This window comes from Monodelphis domestica, chromosome 5, assembly GCF_027887165.1.
Source record: "Monodelphis domestica isolate mMonDom1 chromosome 5, mMonDom1.pri, whole genome shotgun sequence".
Taxonomy (NCBI): domain Eukaryota; kingdom Metazoa; phylum Chordata; class Mammalia; order Didelphimorphia; family Didelphidae; genus Monodelphis; species Monodelphis domestica.
This window is the reverse complement of record NC_077231.1, coordinates 192,614,010-192,640,258: the sequence shown is the minus strand read 5'-3', so window position 1 is coordinate 192,640,258 and position 26,249 is coordinate 192,614,010. Positions and strand designations below refer to the sequence as shown.

General features: G+C 35.4%; 1 protein-coding gene across 10 annotated transcripts in view; it reads left to right on the top strand.

Moving 5' to 3' along the window:
* Positions 1–26,249, top strand: part of CADPS2 (calcium dependent secretion activator 2) — a 758,482-nt gene that overhangs the window by 339,058 nt on the left and 393,175 nt on the right. For all 10 annotated transcript variants that reach the window (XM_056799641.1, XM_007504220.2, XM_056799643.1 and 7 more), the window contains exon 5: positions 5,821–6,057. In XM_056799641.1, coding sequence (XP_056655619.1) covers positions 5,821–6,057 — 237 coding nt within the window. The remainder of the gene's footprint in view (positions 1–5,820; positions 6,058–26,249) is intronic.

The following is a 26,249-nucleotide window of genomic DNA, read 5'->3' as shown; positions in this document are numbered from 1 at the left end:
GATATTTGAATAAGCTATTCCCCATTTTTAACAATGGAGGTACTTGCTTAGGAATGTATTGAGAACTTTTAAAATTATTCTACCCTACTCAGACAGTGCTTTAGGAGAAGATAAAATTGCAAACTCCTGATTAAACAATGAAAAGTCCCTAACTCATACTTATAGTGAAGCTAAAAACCTTAAGCTAGGTCTATTTTTAGATCTAATACAAAAAGGTGCTCAGGACCTCTAAAGGTTAAATTAGTACCTAAAAGATCAAGCAATTTATAAAAGGCAAACTTAACAAAAGAGGTGTGAAGTACTCAGAGGATTTTAATCTAACCAGAGAAGGTGAGAACAAAAGAAGATGTGAACTAAGAATGGGCAGTCCTGGGAAAAAGCGTCTACTGTGATTGGTAGATGTGAAAATTTAGGGGAGGTGACACAAGAGAAAATTTCTTTAAAAGGAAGGGGAGTTTGAAATTGATTTAGTTGGAGTTCATAGAGTTGGGATTGGAAGTCATTTTGTTGGAGTTGAAGTGAGGGGCATTTTGAATTGAGTTTGCAATTGAATTCACTTTGGAGAAGATTTCAGTTCAGAGGGAAAGAGCTTGTGTGGAGATGATCTTGTGGTGAGTGATAAAGACTGACTCGCTCTCCCTTAGACTCAGGCCTAGGCCCCTTTCTACTGCTTGGCTATTCTCTTTCTCAATCTCTCTCTCTCTCTCTCTCTCTCTCTCTCTCTCTCTCTCTCTCTCTCTCTCTCTCTCTCTCTCTCTCTCTCTCTCTCTCTCTCTCTCTCTCTCTCTCTCTCTCTCTCTCTCTCTCTCTCTCTCTCTCTCTCTCTCTCTCTCTCTCTCTCTCTCTCTCTCTCTCTCTCTCTCTCTCTCTCTCTCTCTCTCTCTCTCTCTCTCTCTGTCTCTGTCTCTCTTTCTCTATCTCTCTCACACACATTTTTCCCCCTTCACATTTAGTCTTGCTTTCTCCTCTATTAAATTTATTTGTGTTTGGACTCTGAATATATATATATATATATACATATATATATATATATACATACATACATACATACATATACACATAATAGGTAGTCGCCAGGGATTTAATTTCTAAATCCCAATTTTTTACTAAAGTAAATTGAATTTATGATAGTTTTATTTAGTTGTTGTTTTTTTCAATAGAAGGAAGATATTAAGGAATGCGGGAGAGAGAGAAAACTCTGGCTTCCTCTGAACCAGCTAGAAATTTCTAAGCCCCAGCCAGGGGAAGAGAGTCTCAAGATAATGGGCCTTTCCTGGAGGCTTCATGCCTCCAGAAAGGCAGGGTCACTAAGTCAACCTTTCACTCACCAAGGGTGACAGTCTAAATGAAAAGAAGTCTGGGTGACTGTCATCAGTCCTCAAGTGTCTGTCTCCAGTCTCTCCTCGGAGTCCAACCCTAAGTCAGAGATCCTTCATCCAACTTGAAACTGAATCGAATATAACTTTCTTCTGGCCTTTCATCCTCTTTTTAAAGAATCTTTTTCTTTTGTGTCACCTCCCCTAAATTTCACATCTATCAATCACAGTAGATGCTTTTCTCCAGGACTGCCCACCCTTTAGTTCTAACCTTACTTAGTTAGATTTTATCTTTTTGGGTTACTTAACACCTTTTTTGGTAAGTTCACCTTTTGTAGTTATTTAACACCTTTTTGTGGTTAAAATGGGTAGATGTACATAAAATACTTAATTATCACCTTTTGTAGTTTAAAATCTAAAAATAGATTGTGGTTTACAATTCTAGCTTCACTATAAAGGAAGAACTAAGTACCTTCAGTGTTACAATCAGGAGATTATAATTTTATCTTTACAATAAAGGAAGAGCTAAGTATCTTCATTGTTACAATCAGGAGATAGCGAAACCCAATTTTCACACCTTACTCCCACCTTTAGCACAATTTTTCTTTCTTCCTTTAATAATACAATATTTCAATTCAATCATAGTCTCTTTGGGGATTTTTTTCTTCCCATTCACCTTTTTTATATTTTCATTGAATAGAGAAGTTCCTTAATTTTATTTTCATCCCTCAGGTGCTTTCCTACCATTGAGTTGTTTTTTTTTTTATTTTCCTAAAACAAATTTTATTTTTCTCCATTTAGAAGATCTGGATCACCTTTACTGCTTTGTCTAAAGGGCTAATTTGTTCCTTACTCAGGGTAATAAGATTGTGTAGTAGTATGATAAAAAAAGCTCTACTGTTTCATTTCACTCTGCTATCTTAGTCTGATTCTATTCAACTCCTACTCTTCTATTTCAATTTTCTCCTCCTTGGTCTAAGGTTATGAAAATTTCTTTGAGTCTTTTTATTTACCTTTCATACTCTATTTCCAAAGATAGAATTTTTTTGTTTTTGTTTTTACATATTATTGTTTCCTCTCTAAATTTTCAATATTCCTAATTCTTCTTTTCTCTTTCTCTGTGATGCCACAGAGAATTCTCTGTGGAGTTTAATGCCTTTCTACTCCAAATTCTCTGTGAAAATGAATGTGTGTGTATTCAATCAGATAACAGTGAAGGTCTGGTGTTACCTTCTTCCTTCAACTCTTCTTCCATTTTGATATCATATTCTTCTTATATACCCTGATTATAATAGCTTCCTCTTTATTTCTTCTCCAATGTATTCCTCTTTGTTTTCCTTTTTTTCCTCTTAAAGTTATAAAAAATATGGCAGAACTACTCTATTTTCTCAGTCTGTGACCTCTGAAGTCATTAGAGTTGTACAAGTACTTTTCTTCATTGGAAATATAAACAGTACATCATCATATAGTCCTTGCATTGGTAATGGGAATTTCCTCACTTCAGGATACCTTATACCAGTGAAATCACAGGTCTAGTCCTTTTCCCAATATATTTATATTCTCTTTTGTGAATATGAATAAATTACTAAAGAAAAACACTATTTTATATGCTGTGATAATTTGGAAATATAACCACCAAGCCTGTGTACAATTATTAATATGATTTATATATAAAATCAAGTATCATAAATAATAAATTAGTAGCACACATTTTTAGACTTAAAATAAATGCCATTCTTTTAGGTTACAAGTTAAGTAAAATTCATTTAGGTCTAATGAAATAAATTTCAAAATAGAATTTGGCGATAATCTGATTTTGGAATTTTATGTAACTAGTATCACATATTCAATTACATATTGAGAGAAGTAAATAAAACAAGTATATTCTCCACATTCACTTTTCAGATTAAAAAAGAAAAAGTTAATATTTTAAACTTTTGAAATTCTCTTTCTAAAATATGCTATTCCTTTCCTGCCTTCGAAAATGGGGTATTGTTTAAACTTTTCTGAGAGACTTGGGTTATGATGAAAATCAGTTACAATACCATTCTGCTGAACAGAAATAGAGCTATAGTTTGAAGGGAGACACAATGATGAGTAGATGCTGATCCCAGAATCTACCCTGACACTCGATTTATTGTAAAATTCCCTGTTGTCCAGTTTGCTTTTTGCTCATTTACATTTTTCTCATAAAGGAAAAGTTGAAAATGTACAGCTACGTGACTGCCAGGGAAATGTAACATGGCTGACGTTATTTAAAATCAGTTAGAAAATCCAAGGCCAAAGCAATTTGTTGCCCAAGAGATCTCACCCTTCAGGAAAAACAACAACAAAAACAACAAACCTTTCTTGGTTGATACTATAAAGTAATCTTTGATATAGTATCAACATTCAAAAATCTTCTCTGCCTGAATCACTAATACAGTGGATCAGAAATTATTTTAGACCAATTTTCATCCTTTGTTTTATCTAATTTTCATTAAAATTTATATCATTTTAAGAATTTGAGGAGATTATTTAAGAGAGAGCTTCCTTCAGAGTATGCAGATTCTTCTTAATCATCTTCATCATTACAATCCACAACTTTGTCATAGCAATTTTCTTCAGAAATTAAACTGAGTCACTATTGTCTATGATCTTTTCTTTGTATTTCAACAGAGTTCCAGGCCAGAAAGATTTTTAAAATTATATTTTTGATGATATAATGAAAGCAAATGTACTGGCTGGATGATGACATGATAGAAAGAGTTCTAGATTTGGATTTAGGAAACCAGTATTTCATTCCTTTTCTGACACTTGCTGGATATATTGCTCTGACCACTTGACTTTTCAGTCTCATTTTCTCCTCTCTGGGATGATAATTGCTCTGCTTATCTCTATAGGGTTTTGTAACAAAAGTGCTTTGCTTTTCAAATTGTTATGTGACATGAATTCTTCTTGTTTACATTCCTGAATAATCTGCCAGAGAGCCATTCCTTTTGACAGAGCATAAAAAAGGGAGATTGAAATAAAGAGTTCATTAAAATTGACCAACATGTCAGTTAAGTCCAACATCTTATACAGTATAATAGTCCTGCACCTCTATGAAGAAGGGAGATAAGTCTATTCTATCTCTTTTCAAAATATGCATGATCATTATATTTCCAAACCATTTAATATCAAATCTTTTGTTACTAATTTTATAGCTACATTATTATTGAAATGATTGTGCATCTTGTTTTTTCCATATATACTTTGTTTTGTATCAATTCTTTTTTCTCTATATTTTATGTATTTCTATATATAAATATATATTTTATATTTCTATTATATACAACACATATAACTATATTTCCTTAATTTTATCATTCATTATTCTAGTGGTATAATATTACATTGCCTTCATTGTATCAAATATTTATTTAGATATTTCCAGTTAATGAGTATCTTTATTGTTAGTAGATTTTATGCATTTGGGTCATTTATTTTTTTATCATTTACCTTCTTAGGGTGAATGTTCAATGTAATTGTCTCCGTGTCAAAGTATATACATATTTTTATCTTCTTTTCTGTAATTCCAAATTACTTCCTAGAATGGTTACCCTAGTGTATAATTCTACTAACAGTACCTTTGAAAACAAATAATTTAGTATTTTGCATAAAATATAATGCAGATTTTGCATGAAATGTAAACTTTCTAAATTTGTTTCATTAACTAATTTATTTATAAACAAAAAACTATTTGGACCCCATCTTCCCCTTTTCATTTAGAGTTTTAAAACCATCTTTAACAGAATTTTATGAACTTAATGATTAAGAATGAGTATAAGGATGTAAGAAATATTAACCTATTTCATTATGATTTGATTCATGAAAATATCTTTTATTGTATATGTGTAATATGTATAATAATTACCTAATATATCTTGAAAATTTGTATCATATTGTTGAATGTTTACTATAATCTCCACAAGGATGTGCTTTAAAATGACACATTGTCAAACCGTTGATATCTCTGACAGTGAAGAATATTTTATCTTAAGCACACAAGAAATTAAATCCTGAATATTACTTCTCAAGAAAAGTTAGTTCTCGGAAATTAAAAGGCTATCAGAGGCTAATTGAGATTCATCAAATCACCTATAAAACAAAACTATAAATTGACTTTTATAATTATGTTTGCATGTTTTCTCAAGGACCTGCCTTTTCAGAGGAAGTTAGAGAAGATTGGTATGATAACTTACTTTTTGTGTACCATACTGATGCTCAATAATGTTGAGTCAGTATGTTTAAACTCCAAATTCTTCATAACTGCAGTTTTCATCTCTTAAGCTAAATTATACTACAGTGGTCTAGAAAACCAAGCTAGTGTTTATTTGTTTGATAATACCATCTTGGAAAAATCTATCCTCTTGTTATACTTTTTAAAATTTGACTTGAGTTAGAAATATTGTGATTTAAAATACATTTAGTAACATTTTGAATTTAAAAGGATATTTAGCAATATTTTAAAATGTTTTCCTAGGAAAGGAAATTTCCCAAGTTCGTAACAAAAGAAATGGAGAACATGTTCATAGAAGAGATGCGGTCTTCCGTGAATTTGCTAATGGCTAATTTGGAAAGTCTTCCAGTATCTAAAGGTGGCCCAGAGTTTAAACTGCAGAAATTGAAGAGATCACAGAATTCTGCATTCTTAGATATGGGAGATGAGAATGAGATTCAGCTGTCAAAATCAGATGTGGTATTGTCATTCACATTAGAGGTAAGTAATCACAATAGTCTAAATGAAACTGCAAAAATAATATCTTCTGATGGCTTTCATACTTAAAAGCTGTGTGTGTGTATAGAATATACACAGATACACACACATTAAGCTCTTAAATTATACCTAAAAATTCCTCTTTCAATATTATATGCCAAATGCATATCTATTTAAGCTTCAAATCCATATTATTAAATCACTGTCTTGTGTGCCTTCCATGTGCCTCTTTTTAGTCTCCTTTTCTCATTATCATCTCTACTAATCATGTCTACTAATTTTGTGTGTCCCATGGTTCTGCCCTTACCCTATTTCTTTTATATATATATATACATATACATATATATATATGTGTATATGTATATATATACTCCCTTATTCAGAGATTTTAGCACTTCTCATGGATTTAATCATCACTGTACAAATAACTCCTGGGTTTATTTAGTTTGTACTCATGCCTCTCCTAAACTTCCATCTCAGCTCACCCTTGCTTCATTTGACCTTTCAAACCACGTGCACTCTAGGCATCATGAAGTAAGTCTATGCAAAATAGAACTCATTATCTTTCAACAAAATTCTGCCTTTTCCCCCCTAATTTAAGGGCACCAAACTGCTGTCAGGACACTGCCAACTTCACCATTTCCCACTTCACCACTTCAGCATCATCGTTGACCCCTTATTTTTACTTATTTTATATATACATACACACACTTAGGTGGTTAACACATCTTACAATTTATTTTCCCAAATGTTTCTCATGTTTCCTCTTCACTTATGTAACTATCCTCATCTCCTCTTGACCTTACTCTCCCCTCTCCCTTCTGTTCTCTACAAGATTGCCAAAATGTTGGATTTTGATTGAATGAATTTTTTGTTTCTGTATTGCCTCTGGTAGCAAATATATTTATGCGACTTTAAAAAGAACTTCAAACTTGAACCCCACCTACCTTTCTAATCTTATTATATGCACTCTATTTTAGAAGTCTCCTCTCCTTAATGTTCTTCATGCATGACAGCTCATTTTCTACTCTTGTTTAATTCAATGGAATAGGAGGTCTTGAGTTCTCCCCCCTCAAATGTACATGTAGGAATATGTGTGTAAATTTATGTAAATGCAATATGTGTATATATTTATACACACATTTAATCATAGTATTAATACTATGAAATGTATTTGTAGTCAGCATGAATATTCTATTGATAATCTTGATTTGCATCATTTTCACACACTTTATGCTATTTAAATGCCAGTAACTATTTAAACAAACTTAAGGGTAGATAAATATATAAACAATCAATTATTTTAGTTACATTAAAGCTTAAATTAAAACAAATTTGATAAGATAGTTAGAAATTTTTCTATTTTGATTATTTCATTTCCTTTTTTTTAACCCTTAGCTTCTGTCTTAGGATCAATACAATTATCAGTTCCAAAGCAAAAGAGTGGTAAGGACTAGGCAATTGGGTTGTGACTTGCCCAGGATCACGTAGCTAGGCAATACCTGAAGCCAGATTAGAATTAAGACTTCCATTCTAACCATTGAGCAACCTAGCTGTTCCTGTAGTAACTTCCTTAAGAATATCTGCTAAGAAATGCTACATAAAAACAAATTTTATTTACCCAATAATTTGTGTACTCAAGAATTATAAGCTTACATTTAGTTTTATTTTTATTCTAAACTTAATAAAGATCAATAGACATGAATACAAGTACAAAATAAGAAATAAAGTCTCACAAAACACTTATAATAAGATCAAACAGATGAACAGAAAAATGAACAAAGATTTTCCCCCCACTGTGTTTCATTCCATTTTTCCTCAAAATTTTTTTTTGTTTTAGTTTTTAAACATTGTTTTATTTGGTCATTTTCATACATTATTCATTGGAAACAAAGATCATTTTCTTCCCTCCCCCTTCAACCCCCCACTCCTCCCCTAGCTGACGTGGGATTCCACTGGATATTACATGTGTCCTTGATCCAAACTCATTTCCATGTTATTGGTTTTTGCATTAAGGTGTTCATTTAGAGTCTCTCCTCAATCACATCTCCTCCACCCCTGTAGTCAAGCAATTGCCTTTCCTTGGTGTTTTTACTCCCACAATTTGTCCTCTGCTTGACAATAGTGTTTTTTCTCATAGATCCTTGAGGATTGTTCAGGGATATTGCATTTCCACTAATGAAGAAGTCCATTACGTTCAATTGTACCACAATGTCTCTGTCTCTGTGTACAATGTTTCCCTGGTTCTGCTCCTTTCACTCTGCATCACTTCCTGGATGTTGTTCCAGTTCCCATGGAATTCCTTGACTTTATTATTCCTTTTAGCAATTTGTTCAGCCATTCCCCAATTGAAGGGCTTCCCCTCATTTTCCAATATTTTGGCCACCAAAAACAGCGCAGCTATAAATATTCTTGTACAAGTCCTTTTCCTTATTATGTCAACCCAGCAGTGCTATGGCTGGATCAAAGGGCAGACAGTCTTTTATCGCCCTTTGGCCATAGATCCAAATTGCCCTCCTGAATGGTTGGATCAATTCACAACTCCACCAGCAATGAATTAGTGTCCCCACTTTGCTACATGCACTCCAGCATTCATTACTTCCCTTTGCTGTCATGTTGACCAATTTGCTAGGTGTGAGGTGATACCTCAGAGTTGTTTTGATTTGCATCTCTCTGATTATGAGAAATTTAGAACACTTTTTCATGTGCTTAATAATAATTTTGATTTCTTTAACTTAAAACTGCTATTCATGTCCCTTGCCCATTTTTCAATTGGAGAATGGCTTGGTTTTTTGTACAACTGGTTTAACTCTTTCTAAATTTGAGTAATTAGACCTTTGTCAGAGGTTTTTGTTATGAAGATTGTTTCCCAATTTGTTGGTTCCCTTCTAATTTTGGTTACATTGGTTTTGTTTGTACAAAAACTTTTAATTTGATGTATTCCAGATTATTTATTTTGAATTTTGTAACTCTTTCTAAGTCTTGCTTGGTTTTAAAATCTTTCCCTTCCCAAAGGTCTGACATATATATTATTCTGTGCTCATCTAATTTATTTATAGTTTCCTTCTTTTTATTCAACTCATTCACCGATTCTGAGTATATCTTGGTGTAGGATGTGAGGTGTTGATCCAAACCTAATCTCTCCCACCCTGTCTTCTAATTTTCCCAGCAGTTTTTATCAAGTACTAGATTTTTGTCCCAAAAGCTGGAGTCATTAAGATTGTCATAGACTGTCTTGCTGAAGTCATTTACTCCTAGTCTATTCTACTGATCCTCCTTTCTGTCTCTTAGCCAGTACCAGATTGTTTTGATGACCACTGTTTTGTAATATAGTTTGCAATCTGGGACTGCAAGGCCAACTTCCTTTGTATTTTTTTCCCTGATTTCCCTGGTTATCCTTGATCCTTTGTTCTTCCATATGAACTTTGTTATGGTTTTCTCTAATTCAGTAAAAGACGTTTTGGAAGTTCAATGGGTATGGCACTAAATAGATAAGTTTGGGTAGTATGGTCATTTTTATTATATTAGCTTGTCCCATCCATGAGCAATCAATATTTTTCCCATTGTTTAGATCTAGTTTCAATTGTGTAGAGAATGTTTTGTAGTTGTGTTCATATAGTTCCTGTGTTTGTCTCAGCAGATAGATTCCTAAGTATTTCATATCATCTTGGGTGACTTTAAATGGAATTTATCTTTCTAATTCCTGCTGCTGAACTAGGTTGGAGATGTATAGAAATGCTGATGGCTTAAGTGGGTTTATTTTGTATCCTGCAGCTTTTCTAAAGTTGTTGATTATTTCAACTAGCTTTTTGGTTGATTCTCTAGGATCCTTTAAGTAAATCATCATATCATCCACAAAGAGTGACAGGTTGGTCTCCTCATTGCCAATTTTAATACCTTCAATTTCTTTTTCTTCTCTAATTGCTATGGCTAGTGTTTCTAATATAGTATTAAATAATAAAGGTGATATTGGGCATCCTTGTTTTATTCCTGATTTTATTGGGAAGGCTTCGAGTTTATCCTCATTGTAGATGATGTTTGCTGATGGTTTTAGATATATACTGTTTATTATTTTTAGAAAAGGCTCTTCTATTCCTATACTTTCTAGTGTTTTCAATAGGAATGGGTGTTGTATTTTATCAAAGGCTTTTTCTTCATCTATTGAGATAATCATGCAATTTTTGTCAGTTTGCTTGTTAATATGGTCAATTATGTGGATGATTTTCCTAATATTGAACCATCCTTGCATTCCTGGTATGAATCCTACCTGGCCATAGTCAATAACCCTCGTGATCACTTGCTGGAGTCTTTTTGCTAGTATCCTATTTAAGATTTTTGAATCTATATTCATTAGGGAGATTGGCCTATAGTTTTCTTTTTCTGTTTTTAACCTGCCTGGCTTTGGGATCAGTACCATGTTTGTGTCATAAAAAGAATTTGATAGAACTCCTTCGTTGCTTATTCTGTCAAATAGTTTGTATAATATTGGGATTAGTTATTCTTTGAATGTTTGATAGAATTCACTTGTGAATCCATTTGGACCTGGGGAATTTTTCTTAGGGAGTTCTTTGATGGCTTCTTCAATTTCTTTTTCTGAGATGGGGTTGTTTAGGTAACATTTCTTCCTCTGTTAGTCTAGGTAATTCATATTTTTATAAGTATTCATCCATGTCACCTAGATTGCCATATATGTTGCCATATAATTGGGCACAGTAGTTTTTAATGATTGCCTTAATTTCCTCTTCATTAGAGGTGAGGTCTCCCTTTTCATCTTGGATACTGTCAATGTGGTGTTTTTTCTTTCCTTTTATGATTAGACTGACTAGTACTTTGTCTATTTTATTTGTTTTTTCAAAGTACCAGCTTCTAGTGTTATTTATTAAATCAATAGTTCTTTGACTTTCAATTTTATTGATTTCTCTGTTGATTTTTAGGATCTCTAATTTAGTTTTCATCTGAGGATTTTTAATTTGTTCCCTTTCTAGTTTTTTAATTTGCAAGCCAAATTCATTGACCTCTGATCTTCTTAATTTGTTTATATATGAAATCAAGGATATAAATTTCCCCCTGCTTACTGCTTTGACTGCATCCCATAGGTTTTGAAAAGATGTCTCACCATTTTCATTTTCTTCAATGAAGTTATTAATTGTTTCAATGATTTGTTCTTTAACTAGTCAATTTTGAAGAATCATATTTTTAAATTTCCAATTAATTTTTGATTTATCTCTCCATGTTCCCTTACTAATTATTATTTTTATTGCATTGTGGTCTGAGAAGGTTGCATTTATTATTTCTGCCCTTTTGCAGTTGTTTGCAACATTTTTGTGCCCTAATACATGGTCAATTTTTGTGAATGTACCATGTGCTACTGAAAAGAAGGTGTATTCCTTTTTGTACCTATTTATTTTTCTCCACATGTCTACTAACTCTAATTTTTCTAAGATTTCATTTGCTTCTCTCACCTCTTTCTTATTTATTTTTTGGTTTGATTTATCTAGTTCGGATAGAGGAAGGTTCAGATCTCCCACTAGTATAGTTTTTCTATCTATTTCATCCTTGAGCTCCTCTAGTTTCTCCTTTAGAAATTTGGATGCTCTGCCATTTGGTGCATACATATTGAGTACAGATATTTCCTCATTGTCTATATTGCCTTTTATCAGGATGTAATTACCTTCCCTATCTCTTTTAACTAGATCTAATTTTACTTTGGCTTTGTCAGATATCATGATTGTGACTCCTGCCTTCTTTTTATCAGTTGATGCCCAATAGATTTGGCTCCATCGTCTTACTTTCACCCTATGCGTATATACCTTCCTCATGTGTGTTTCTTGCAGTCAGCATATGGTAGGGTTTTGGATTCTAATCCACTCTCCTATTCGCTTGCATTTTATGGGTGAGTTCATTACATTCACATTCAGAGTTATGATTACTAGCTGTGTATTTTCCAGCATTTTGATTTCTACTAGTGGTCCTGCCTTTTCTTCTTTCACTATTTCCTTCTACACCAATGTTTGTTTATAATCAGTCCCCCTAGTTCTCACCCTTCTTTTACTTCCCTTTCTACCCCCATCCTTTCTTATTCTCCTCCTTATTTCCCCTGTAGTCTTTTTAAAATTGCCTCCCACCCTCTCCCTCCCTTTTATTGCTTCTCTCCCCACCAGTCTGTTTTTTACCCTTCTACTCCCCTATAGGGCCCAAATCTATAATCTGCCCCAATGGATTGGATTCTTCTTCCCTCTTTGGGTCAGTTTCAAAGCACATAAGAGTTGAGTATTTCCTATGTCCAACCTCTTTACTCTTCCAGTGTGTATCAATGTTCTCCCCCCTCTCGCCATGAGCTTCTTTATGACATGTAAATTTACCCCCATTTGTTTTGTTTCCCATTTCTTTTAGTACTAACCTCTTTTTTTTGCTCTGGTTGTATATAATATATATATATATATATATATATATATATATATATACACACACACACATACACACATACATGTATATGTATTTATGCATGCATATATCTATATACCTATTTATGTCTTGTCCTTTCATCCTATATAGTTTGACATTGTTCCCACTAAGTATAATTCTTCTAGCTGCCCAGGTGATAGCAACAGTTTTTAAGAGTTACCTATGGCCTGTTTTCTTATAGGGATACATATCATTTTAATTTATTGAGTGTCTTAAAATATTTTTTTTGTTTTTGTTTTGTTTTTCCCCCTCTTTTTTAATTATCTTTTGATGATTCTCTTGCGTTCTATGCTTGGACATCAAATTTTCTGTTCAGGTCTGGTCTTTTCTTTATGAATGCTTGGAATTCTTCTATTGTGTTGAATGACCATACTTTCCCCTGTAAGAATATAGTCAGTTTTGATGGGTATTTGATTCTTGGTTGTAGACCTAGTTCCCTTGCTTTCCGGAATATCATATTCCATGCCTTTTGGTCCTTCAGTGTGGATGCCGCCAGATCCTATGTTATCCTCACTGTGTTTCCGTGGTATCTGAATGGCTTCTTCTTGGCAGCTTGTAATATCTTTTCTTTGGTTTGAGAGTTTTTGAATTTGGCTATAACATTCCTAGGTGTTGTCAGTTGGGGATTAAATACAGGAGGTAATCTGTGGATTCTTTCAATCTCCACTCTCCCTCTTGTTCTAGGATATCGGGGCAGTTTTCCTGAATAATTTTCTGTACTATTATGTCCAGGCTTTTTCTTTTGTCATGGTCTTCTTGTAGACCAATGATTCTTAAATTGTCTCTTCTGGAACAATTTTCTAAATCTTCTGTTTTGTGAATGAGATGCTTCATATTTTCCTCAATTTTTTTCATTCTTTTCATTTTGTTTTTTAGTGTCCTGCTGTCTTGTGAGGTCACTTAATTCCAATTGTTGTATTCTGGTTCTTAAAGACTGGATTTCATCCCTGGCTTTTTGGTCATCCTTTTCCTTCTGGTCTGATTTTCTTTGAAGGTCGTCTTTCATCCTCTTTACCTTGTCTTTCACCTCCTTTGCCTCATCTTTCATTCACTTTGCCTCATTTTCCAGCTGGTTGATTTTGGCTTTCAGGACACCATTTTCTCGTTTTAGTTCAAGTGCCTCTATTTCCAGATGACTTATCTTAATTTTTAAGTTATTTTCCTAATTGTCTTCGGCCTCTCTTAATTGTGTTTTGAGTTCTTCCACAGTCTATATCCAATTTACTGGGATTTCTGATTTATCGTTTGCTGATCTCTCCCCCTCTGTTCCGTTTGCTGAGTTGAAGCTGTTTATTGTAGTTTCTTTCTTCTTCTTCTGTTGTTTGCTCAAATTCACCCCTTCTTTACTCCACATATTTGTCTGTGCTCTTGCTCCTCTCATTTTTTTTGGTTTTGGAAGCTTCTGTCAGTCTCCCTTCTTGTAGCTTTAACAAGAGATTTCTTGGTATAGTCTCTGGTGGAGGTTTGAGCTTCCCTGTCCTCTGGAGGCTTTTGATTGGATTAAAGTCTAGCAGTCAATGAGGATGGGTGTGGAGCCTGGGCTTCCCTGAGTTCTGGAGACTTTTGATGGGATTAAGTTCAGCTTAGTTGGTCTGGGTATGCTCTGAGTCCAAAACTTCCAGGAAGGCTGGACCAAATATGGAGGATCTCCACAGCTCTGGCCAGGCTGCCAGATCTGAGCTCCCTCTCTAGCTCCTTCCCAGCCATCTGTGTTGGATGCTGCTCTGAACTTGGCACAGCCCTGCTCACAGGGTACACCCTTCAGACCAGCACCTTTGCCCTCCCAGAAGTTCCTGCTGCCACTGGAGTCTCAGGGCTCTGGGTGGAGTGGGGATGGGTCCTGGGACCTTCCTTCAGTCTTCCCCTTAAACCCAAGTGTTCTCGGATTCCAGCTTTTCAGGGGGCATGCCTTTTGAATTAAGTCCAGCAGGAGGGTTCCTTGGATCTGTCTTGTTGTTAAGTTTGTTTTTCAGTCCCTTAGGAGCATTCAGTTTGTGATCAGGGGTATTCACGGGTATTAGGAAGGGTATTCAGAAGTCTGAACTTCTGCTCCTTCTAGGCCACCATCTTGACTGCCTCCTCCTTCCTTCAAATTTTTCATCTTTGCCTTTATTTTATTTGTGTGTGTATTTGTGATATGATTTCTCCCTGGTGGTTTCTAAGTTTTAATAGCTTAACACTGAACTAAGACTTTTGGGGTGCTCAGCATGTGTGTATATATGTGTATTTTATATATACAAATATAAGTATATACACATATATGGCACTATATGGTCAATGGAGAGATATCCTTTGAATTAGGATGATCTGGATTCCACTTCCTCCTGCTCACATACTGGCAATATGACCATGGACAAATCATTTAGCCTTTTAGTGTTCCAGGCAACTCTTTGACAGGAAACTGTAGAGTGGGTATCCATCAGAAATGCTAGAGGGATTTTCCTCACTGCAGCTTCTTTTTACCAGGTTTTGAGAAACTTTGTCCTTAAGTTCAAATCCAGCACACTACTAATATTTGCATGGTCAATACATTAAGAATTGCTTTAAAATGTAAAAATCATTCCTAACTCATAGGCTTTATAAAAAGTCAAAGTTTGTTAATTCTTGTTTAATTCAATGAAATCAGAGGTTTTGGCCACCCTAGCCCTCAAATGCATATATCTTTATATGTGTGTGTTATGTGTATAAATGTATACACTTATGCATATGAATAGATATTTGTATTTGTGTAATTATTTGTATTATATATTTGTAGTTGTGTAAATATAGTTCTTTTGACCCTCTTGATTTCTATAGCCTTAACCTATTTCCTTGTAATGATGCATCTTATCTTTAACAAATCACATTATTCTATTAAATTTATGTAGTATGATTTATTCAGTCATTCAGCCATAAAACATTTCTACTTTTGCTGTTTCAAATACATAATCTATATATTTTTTGCTCTTACGATATATTTAGAAGAGCATCTTAGTAAATGAACCCTTTGCTCAAAAGGTATGAATCACATATTTTATGATAGCTCTCAGCAAGGGTCTATTTTAAATAAACATATGTATATGCACACAAAATATTTATGAGTATATAATACACTATATATATATATATATACATATGTGCACACATAGATATATTTCAGTCAAGCATTCTTATTTCTTAGTTGGATTTCACAAGGTTTTTGTTGTATTGAAATTTGGTTGACAAGCTTGAGCTCTTGGGAGTTTTCTCTTTTTTCTAGTCTTCTTTGTTAATATAAACTTAGAAAGAATGAAATTTATATGGTACATTGTGTGTCTCTTTTTTTTGTTGTTGTTGTGTAAAGTTGATCTTTTATTTTTTGTTACCTTTCAAACCTTGTGAGGGTAGCCATCGGGTCGGCATCGACCCCTGGTGAACTAGGGCTTTGCTCACCCAGCATGTGAAGACTGTTTCGGCGGAACAGGCGGAGGAAACCAATTAGAAGGTTCAAAGGCTGAGAGGGCGATGCAGCAAAGCACTGTGGAGTGCTCAGGGCGTGTTGGAGAACAAAAGACAACACGGCCATCCAATGCAGCTGAGGAAGTCTCCAGGTGTAACGACTTTTCGTGCCACTGGACCCAGGCTTCCAACGCCGAGAGAATGGGACTGTCTCTGTGCATCGGCTTTTCCACTTAAATCTTCATGCACAAGTGTCTTTGTGCACAAAAATGCACAAAGACAATCGTCATCCTTGGTTACCGAGAGACTACTACAACAACAACAACAACAACCTTTCAAACTTAGATGTTTTTGGAATTTAGAGCCTTAATTTTCTCTAGGTCCAAATACTTAAGTAACAAAACTGCGTATATAATTTGGTTCTGTACAAGATACATGTTTACATGAAATCTAATAAAAATGCTCTCTGAATTTGATGGCTGCCCTGGAACCTGTGGGGATCTAGGTGTAAGCCAGAGTCTTAGATGTTACAGCCTTTAATCTCTCCATTAATGATATTTAAGCCTTAACTGGCTAAATTAGTGGTTATTCACGCCAAAGCAGCTGGAAGGAAAGTCTCATTTTGGTCTTTTCTCCCTTTGTGTTCCTCTCTAAATGAAATTCAGAGGTAAGATTATGGCAATCAGACCTTATTCCCATTTCAGTACTCTTTTACTTTGTCCTTTGAGATTGAAATAGGCCCAGGATAAAATATTTGTCCGCTTTCCTTCTGTTTTCTTCTTCAGTCAGTGTATATGTTGCTGATATTTCAGTATAAATTAAAATCTAATAGGTTTGAAATTTTAACTGTCCCAACCTGGATTCTTTTAGCTCTACATCTGTGATCCTATAAGATATCACGACAAATAGTGATGATTTATTTTCCCTATATATCATTATTATTGGTTGTACTTTGAGCATTATACATAGCAATGTGCAGAGTATTATCATAGGTATCTGGTACTTTGCCCCATTTTCACCATGTTATTACATTTTCTCACACAATCTTTAAATAGAGTTTATGTTATACATTTTTAATCACCTCTCACTTGTTCAGAAGAATATGTTCTATTTCTTAATTCCTTTTGCCAGTCTCTTAGGCATCTCCCTATCCCTGTCATTAGAAAATCAGAAGTAAATCAGAAAAGGGAATATGACAATCAGGTAGTTTTGATGTTTGACAATATCTCAATTAAGAGGCTAAGCAGGGAGACTTTTAAAGAGAGAACTAAAAATTAAGTCGGCACGCGATGGTGAACAAAACTGATTTCTTTGGCCTTCATTTCCCCTGATAATTAAGAGGTCATTACATTTATTCTATGACTTCAGAGTTATAAACTTGTTACTCTACAAAACCTTTTGAAAGTTGGTAATTCTGAGACTTCCGGTTAAGATGGCGGCTTAGAGAAAGCTAAAGCTCAGATCTCCGGAAAACCCTTCCCGACCAATCTCAAACGATAAGCTCCTAAGGCGCCGAAATTCAAAACGATCAACAGCACAGACCCTGGGAACCCTCCTCCTGGACCTGGACCCGGTTCAAAAGGTACGGCTCCCCTTAAAAGCCAGAACCCGAGATCACTCGGACCTCAGGGGTAGGAGCGCAGAGTCCAAGGCTCCCGGAAGCCGCAGCCCGGCCGGCTCAGAGAGCAGGGTCCTCGGAAACAACAACCCTCAGGGCCTTCTACAGTCCCGGTGAAAGTTACTGCCTGGGGCTTCCGCTGCAGAGAGCTGGTCAAAACAACAGCAACCCTCAGGGCGGGCAAGACAGCCTCACGGGCTGGATCCTGCTATCCAAGTCTCAGTGAAAGTCTGTGCTCTCTGAGCTTGGGGAAGCGGCAGCCCATCCCCCCGCAGGCCGACGAAACAGCCTCACGGCCAGCGATTCTGAAGGCAACTTCCGGAAAGCGAGCCGGGGGGAGAGTGTGGCCTTGTGGTCCGACCCTTCCATTCCAGTTCCAGTGAGGCATATTCAGTTTAACCCAGGGAAAGCCCATAGAACTATCTGCCCAGGACTGCCTCTGAACACCAGAAAGAGACAAGAAAAACTAATCCTCCACATTCAGAGATGACAAACTCCACAGAACCACAGAAGCCCCAAAATACCAAGAAAAATAAGAAGAAAGGGGCGACTTTGGACACATTCTATGGAGCCAAAATACAAAATACAGAGCAGACAGAAGATAATATAAAAGAAAATGCTCCAAAACCTTCCAAAGGAAATAGAAACTCTCCACAAACCTATGAAGAATTTGAATCAGAAATGACCAAAAAGATGGAAGCCTTCTGGGAGGAAAAGTTGGAAATAATGCAAAAGAAATTCACGCATCTACAAAACCAGTTTGACCAAACTGTAAAAGAAAACCAGGCTTTAAAGGCCAGAATCAGGCAGCTGGAAGACAACGATCATGTAAAAGAGCAAGAATCAATAAAGCAAAGCCAAAATACCAAGAAATTAGAAGAGAACATAAAATATCTCACCGACAAGGTGATAGATCTGGAAAATAGGGGGAGAAGGGATAATTTAAGAATAATTGGACTCCCAGACAAGCCAGAAATAAACACCAAACTGGACATGGTGATACAAGATATAATCAAAGAAAATTGCCCAGAGATTCTAGAACAAGGGGGCAATACAGCCACTGACAGAGCTCACAGAACACCTTCTACACTAAACCCCCAAAAGACAACTCCCAGGAATGTAATTGCCAAATTCCAAAGCTATCAAACAAAAGAAAAAATCCTACAGGAAGCCAGAAAAAGACAATTTAGATATAAAGGAATGCCAATCAGGGTCACCCAAGACCTTGCAAGTTCTACTCTGAATGATCGTAAGGCATGGAACATGATCTTCAGAAAGGCAAGAGAGCTGGGTCTCCAACCAAGAATCAGCTACCCAGCAAAACTGACTATATACTTCCAAGGGAAAGTATGGGCATTCAACAAAATAGAAGACTTCCAACTTTTTGCAAAGAAAAGACCAGAGCTCTGTGGAAAGTTTGATACCGAAAATCAAAGAGCAAGGAATACCTGAAAAGGTAAATATTAAGGAAAGGGGAAAATGTTATCTTCTTCTTTTACTCAAACTCTCTTCTATAAGGACTACATTTATATCAACCTATGTATACTAACATGTGGGGAAAATGTAATGTATAAATAGGGGGTAAAGAAAGACCAAATAGAATAATCATTCTCACACAAAGATTCACATGGGAAGGGGAGGGGAAGAAAACTCCTATAAGAAGGAGAGGAAGAGAGGGGGGGGGGGTTACTTAAACCTCAATCTCAGGGAAAGCAGCTCTGAGAGGGAAAAACCTCCAGATCCATTGGGATCTTGAATTCTATCTTACCCAACAAGGGTAAGGAGAAGGGAAAACCAAGGGGGGGAGGGGGAGAGGGAGAACAAAAAGGGAGGGTAAGAGAGGGGGGAGGGGGAGGGAACAAAAAGGGAGGGACTAAAAAGGGAAACATCAAGGGAGGGGACAAGGGGGACTGTTTCAAAGTAAATCACTGGACTAAAAGGTAGAGCCGAAGAAGAAAAGGTTAGAATTAGGGAAGGCAATCAAAATGCCAGGGAGTCCACAAATGACAATCATAACTTTGAACGTGAATGGGATGAACTCACCCATAAAACGTAGACGAATAGCAGAATGGATTAGAATCCAAAACCCTACCATATGTTGTCTTCAAGAAACACACATGAGGCGGGTTGACACCCACAAGGTCAGAATTAAAGGATGGAGTAAGACCTTCTGGGCTTCAACTGATAGAAAGAAGGCAGGAGTGGTAATCATGATATCTGATAAAGCCAATGCAAAAATAGACCTGATCAAAAGGGATAGGGAAGGTAATTATATTTTGTTAAAAGGGACTATAGACAATGAGGAAATATCATTAATCAATATGTATGCACCAAATAATATAGCACCCAAATTTCTAATGGAGAAACTAGGAGAATTGAAGGAAGAAATAGACAATAAAACCATACTAGTGGGAGACTTAAACCAACCATTATCAAATTTAGATAAATCAAATCAAAAAATAAATAAGAAAGAGGTAAAAGAAGTGAATGAAATCTTAGAAAAATTAGAATTAATAGACATATGGAGAAAAATAAATAGGGATAAAAAGGAATACACCTTCTTCTCAGCACCACATGGCACATTCACAAAAATTGACCATACATTAGGTCACAGAAACATAGCACACAAATGCAGAAAAGCAGAAATAATGAATGCAGCCTTCTCAGATCACAAGGCAATAAAAATAATGATTAGTAATGGTACATGGAAAACCAAATCTAAAACCAATTGGAAATTAAACAATATGATACTCCAAAACCGTTTAGTTAAAGAAGAAATCATAGAAACAATTAATAATTTCATCGAGGAAAATGACAATGGCGAAACATCCTTCCAAACCTTTTGGGATGCAGCCAAAGCGGTAATCAGAGGTAAATTCATATCCCTGAATGCTTATATTAACAAACAAGGGAGAGCAGAGATCAATCAATTGGAAATGCAAATGAAAAAACTGGAAAGCGATCAAATTAAAACCCCCCAGCAGAAAACCAAATTAGAAATCCTAAAAATTAAGGGAGAAATTAATAAAATCGAAAGTGATAGAACTATTGATTTAATAAATGAGACAAGAAGCTGGTACTTTGAAAAAACAAACAAAATAGACAAGGTACTGGTCAATCTAGTTAAAAAAAGGAAGGAAGAAAAGCAAATTCACAGCATTAAAGATGAAAAGGGGGACAGCACCTCCAATGAGGAGGAAATTAAGGCAATCATTAGAAATTACTTTGCCCAATTATATGGCAATAAATACACCAATTTAGGAGAAATGGATGAATATATACAAAAATACAAACTGCCTAGACTAACAGAAGAGGAAATAGAATTCCTAAATAATCCCATATCAGAAATTGAAATCCAACAAGCCATCAAAGAACTTCCTAAGAAAAAGTCCCCAGGGCCTGATGGATTCACCTGTGAATTCTATCAAACATTCAGAGAACAGTTAATCCCAATACTATACAAACTATTTGACATAATAAGCAAAGAGGGAGTTCTACCAAACTCCTTTTACGACACAAACATGGTACTGATTCCAAAACCAGGCAGGTCAAAAACAGAGAAAGAAAACTATAGGCCAATCTCCCTAATGAATATAGATGCAAAAATCTTAAATAGGATACTAGCAAAAAGACTCCAGCAAGTGATCAGAAGGATCATTCACCATGATCAAGTAGGATTCATACCAGGGATGCAGGGCTGGTTCAACATTAGGAAAACCATCCACATAATTGACCACATCAACAAGCAAACTAGCAAGAATCACATGATTATTTCAATAGATGCAGAAAAAGCCTTTGATAAAATACAACACCCATTCCTATTAAAAACACTAGAAAGCATAGGAATAGAAGGGTCATTCCTAAAAATAATAAACAGTATATATCTAAAACCAACAGCTAATATCATCTGCAATGGGGATAAACTAGATGCATTCCCAATAAGATCAGGAGTGAAACAAGGATGCCCATTATCACCTCTACTATTTGACATTGTACTAGAAACACTAGCAGTAGCAATTAGAGAAGATAAAGGAATTGAAGGCATCAAAATAGGCAAGGAGGAGACCAAGTTATCACTCTTTGCGGATGACATGATGGTCTACTTAAAGAATCCTAGAGATTCAACCAAAAAGCTAATTGAAATAATCAACAACTTTAGCAAAGTTGCAGGATACAAAATAAACCCACATAAATCATCAACTTTTCTATATATCTCCAACACAGCTCAGCAGCAAGAACTAGAAAGAGAAATCCCATTCAAAATCACCTTAGACAAAATAAAATACCTAGGAATCTACCTCCCAAGACAAACACAGGAACTATATGAACACAACTACAAAACACTCGCCACACAACTAAAACTAGACTTGAACAAATGGAAAAACATTAACTGCTCATGGATAGGACGAGCCAATATAATAAAAATGACCATCCTACCCAAACTTATTTATCTATTTAGTGCCATACCCATTGAACTACCAAAATACTTCTTCACTGATTTAGAAAAAACCATAACAAAGTTCATTTGGAAGAACAAAAGATCAAGGATATCCAGGGAAATAATGAAAAAAAACACATATGATGGGGGCCTTGCAGTCCCTGACCTAAAACTATATTACAAAGCAGCAGTCATCAAAACAATCTGGTACTGGCTAAGAAATAGAAAGGAAGATCAGTGGAATAGACTGGGGGAAAGCGACCTCAGCAAGACAGTATACGATAAACCCAAAGATCCCAGCTTTTGGGACAAAAATCCACTATTTCATAAAAACTGCTGGGAAAATTGGAAGACAGTGTGGGAGAGACTAGGAATAGATCAACACCTCACACCCTACACCAAGATAAATTCAAAATGGGTGAGTGACTTAAACATAAAGAAGGAAACCATAAGTAAATTGGGTAAACACAGAATAGTATACATGTCAGACCTTTGGGAGGGGAAAGGCTTTAAAACCAAGCAAGATATAGAAAGAATCACAAAATGTAAAATAAATAATTTTGACTACATCAAACTAAAAAGCTTTTGTACAAACAAAACCAATATAACTAAAATCAGAAGGGAAACAACAAATTGGGAAAAAATCTTCATAGAAACCTCTGACAAAGGTTTAATTACTCATATTTATAAAGAGCTAAATCAATTGTACACAAAATCAAGCCATTCTCCAATTGATAAATGGGCAAGGGAAATGGATAGGCAGTTCTCAGATAAAGAAATCAAAACTATTAACAAGCACATGAAGAAGTGTTCTACATCTCTTATAATCAGAGAGATGCAAATCAAAACAACTCTGAGGTATCACCTCACACCTAGCAGATTGGCTAACATAACAGCAAAGGAAAGTAATGAATGCTGGAGGGGATGTGGCAAAGTAGGGACATTAATTCATTGCTGGTGGAGCTGTGAACTGATCCAACCATTCTGGAGGGCAATTTGGAACTATGCCCAAAGGGCGACAAAAGAATATCTACCCTTTGACCCAGCCATAGCACTGCTGGGTCTGTACCCCAAAGAGATAATGGACACAAAGACTTGTACAAAAATATTCATAGCTGCGCTCTTTGTGGTGGCCCAAAACTGGAAAATGAGGGGATGCCCATCAATTGGGGAATGGCTGAACAAACTGTGGTATATGTTGGTGATGGAGTACTATTGTGCTAAAAGGAATAATAAAGTGGAGAAGTTCCATGGAGACTGGAACAACCTCCAGGAAGTGATGCAGAGCGAGAGGAGTAGAACCAGGAGAACATTGTACACAGAGACAAACACACTGTGGTATCATCGAACGTAATGGACTTCTCCATTAGTGGCGGTGTAATGTCCCTGAACAACTTGCAGGGACCCAGGAGAAAAAAACACCATTCATAAGCAAAGGATAAACTATGGGAGTGGAAACACCGAGAAAAAGCAACTGCCTGAATACAAAGATTGAGGGGACATGACAGAGGATAGACTCTAAATGAACACTCTAATGCAAATACTATCAACAAAGCAATGGGTTCAAATCAAGAAAACATCTAATGCCCAGTGGACTTACGCGTCGGCTATGGGGGGTTGGGGGGGGGGGAGGAAAAGAAAATGATCTATGTCTTTAACGAATAATGCTTGGAAATGACCAAATAAAATATATTTAAAAAAAAAAAAAAGAAAGTTGGTAATTCTTCAGGGTAAAACATTCCTGGCACAGATGGTGGTATTGTTGTAGGAAACAGAATGATTGTTTCACAAGTTGGGTGTTTGAGGAGGTCTTGTTTAAAATAACTTGTCGTGGAGGTGACAGAAATAGTGTCAGCAGATGCTTTCTTTCATCTGTTTTACACTTTGGCTATTTGACAGACTGAAAAGGAAAATGCCATGTAAAACAAATTTTCTCTTAAAATCATCTTAGATTGCATGATTGCTTCATTTCTAAACTAGGAAAGTAGGTTGTTGAAATTATATTATCTAATTAAAATTTAGCAGATAGAAACTTTCCCTCAAAATGGACTTAAATCCCAATGATTCAGAGATTTGCATCTGAGCTTTATTTATGGAAAGTAAGTGTAAGTGACATTGAAGATACACATTTCAGATATATCAGCTGGTACAAGAGCTTCATTCATGGAGATTCAATACATCCTTCAATGAGAAATGCTACACATAGTTGTTTTGATTAATTAATAACCTGAATTCTTCTCCAGAGGTATCATATTTCCCCTGTGAGTTCAATATCTTAAGAGGTCTTCCTTAAATACTTAATTCTCCATAATTTCCTTGAAATTCTTTTCTGTTATATGCTTAATAGTCTTACAGATTTGTTCACAGTTAAATAGAAATAAAAAAGACAAAAAATACAAGACACTTTTTGAGTAAGATCCACGTTCATTAAAAATGGGTGGAAAAAGCTGATTGTGGAGTCACAGGATATTAGTTGAAATCCTTCCTTTGTCACTTTCTCCAGATGCCATCTTCTTGGGCTTTAGTTTCCATCCATTTCAAAGTGAGGAGCTGAACTAGTTGACCTCTACTTCTCTTTTACCTGTTAAATCTGTGATCCTCTGAGCCTACAAAGAATATGTCATTATGTTTGGCCATTTTTCTTAGGTTGAAATTGTCCTCATTTTTTCCTCTAGGAAAAAAAATCACAAGAAATGATTAAAATATTCTTAATTTTCCACTTTTTGATATTTGTCATCTCATTCCCAACATCTTTCTAGATTGTAATGAGATTGTGAATTATCTAAAAGAGAAAATTGTTCACTCTGAAGATGATAGATTTCCTTTATGTATTTTATTATCTCACGATTCTTATAATGAACAAACCTGATAGCATAACATACAAGGTAATCCAGAAATGGTGGATTTAAGGATTGAGTTTTTTTCATGATATATAACTGATTCCTTGAAGTATCTTTAGGTTTGTATGTGAAAATATAATATGCCTTTATACCAGGCCAATCATCAAAGGAAAGGACATGCATATAAAATTATGTATGAATTTACAACAGTTAATAATAATAAAAGGTGAAAGCTTGATACAAAAGGTACATTCAATATTTTCTTCTTTGTTTCATGAAAATAAACAAAAATATTCTTGCATTTTAAAATGCACTAAATGAATACCTAAGAGTACAAAGGAAACTTCTTATATTAAAATGCATGGACCAAATTATTTTTAAAACAGGTTCATAAAATACCTTAGGTCAGCATTGGCAAAGTATTGGCAAGTCTCTCCCTCTCCCCCTCTTCTGAGCACCAGAGGACATTTTTTGCATGTCCCTCTGTCCAGTCACCCAAAGTGAGCACTTCCTCCCTCCATTCTTGGGGGTGGGGGGAGAACAGGCAGCTTGAAGTTGCAGTTTGGGCACACAAACTTGCAAACCTTAACCAATGCTGCCCTGGGTTAATAACTCCTGCCTGAGCCTGCATCTCTCTGTCTCTGTCTCTCTCTCCCTCCTACAGTGCCAACATACCAAAATAGAACACAGTAAGAATTAATGACAAAGGTAGTACATGCACTGATTTTCTCATCGTAGGGAATTTGGGAAATCAGTCTACTAAAATAGATCACAATTAATGCCATGGTAGCTAAGACCTAAGAAGTTGCTGGATCCACATAAAGGTTAAATGATTTGCCTTAGGTTTCACAATGACAGTGATAATCCAAAATAATAAATACTAAAAACACTTCTGAGATCAACATAATGAGCAGTATGGTACAGTGAAATAAATGCTAAATGTGGAATTTGAAGACCCAGGATCAAATTTTAGATATGCGGTTTACTACTAGTGTTACAGTGGATCAAATACCTGACCTGGAGTATGAGTTCAAATTTGGCTTCAGACATTCACTAGTTGTTTGAACCTGAGCAAGTCACCCAGCCCTGTTTGCCACAATTTGGTAATTTGTAAAATGGGGTTAATAATAGCACCTACCTTTCAGAGTTGATGTGAGGATCCAATGAGATAAAAATTGTTAAGTGCATGGCCCAATACCTGGCATATAGTTAAGTACCACATAAATATTAGTTGTAATCATCATCATTATCATCATCATCATCATCATTAGCTTGTGATTATGAGATAGTTCATCTCTCTGTGCCTCAGTTTTAAACTCTATGAAATAAGAATATCTATATTGTCTTCCATGTAGGACATTTTAAAAGAGGTGTATAAAATGTTAATATAAACTTCAGGTTTTATTATTGTAAAATT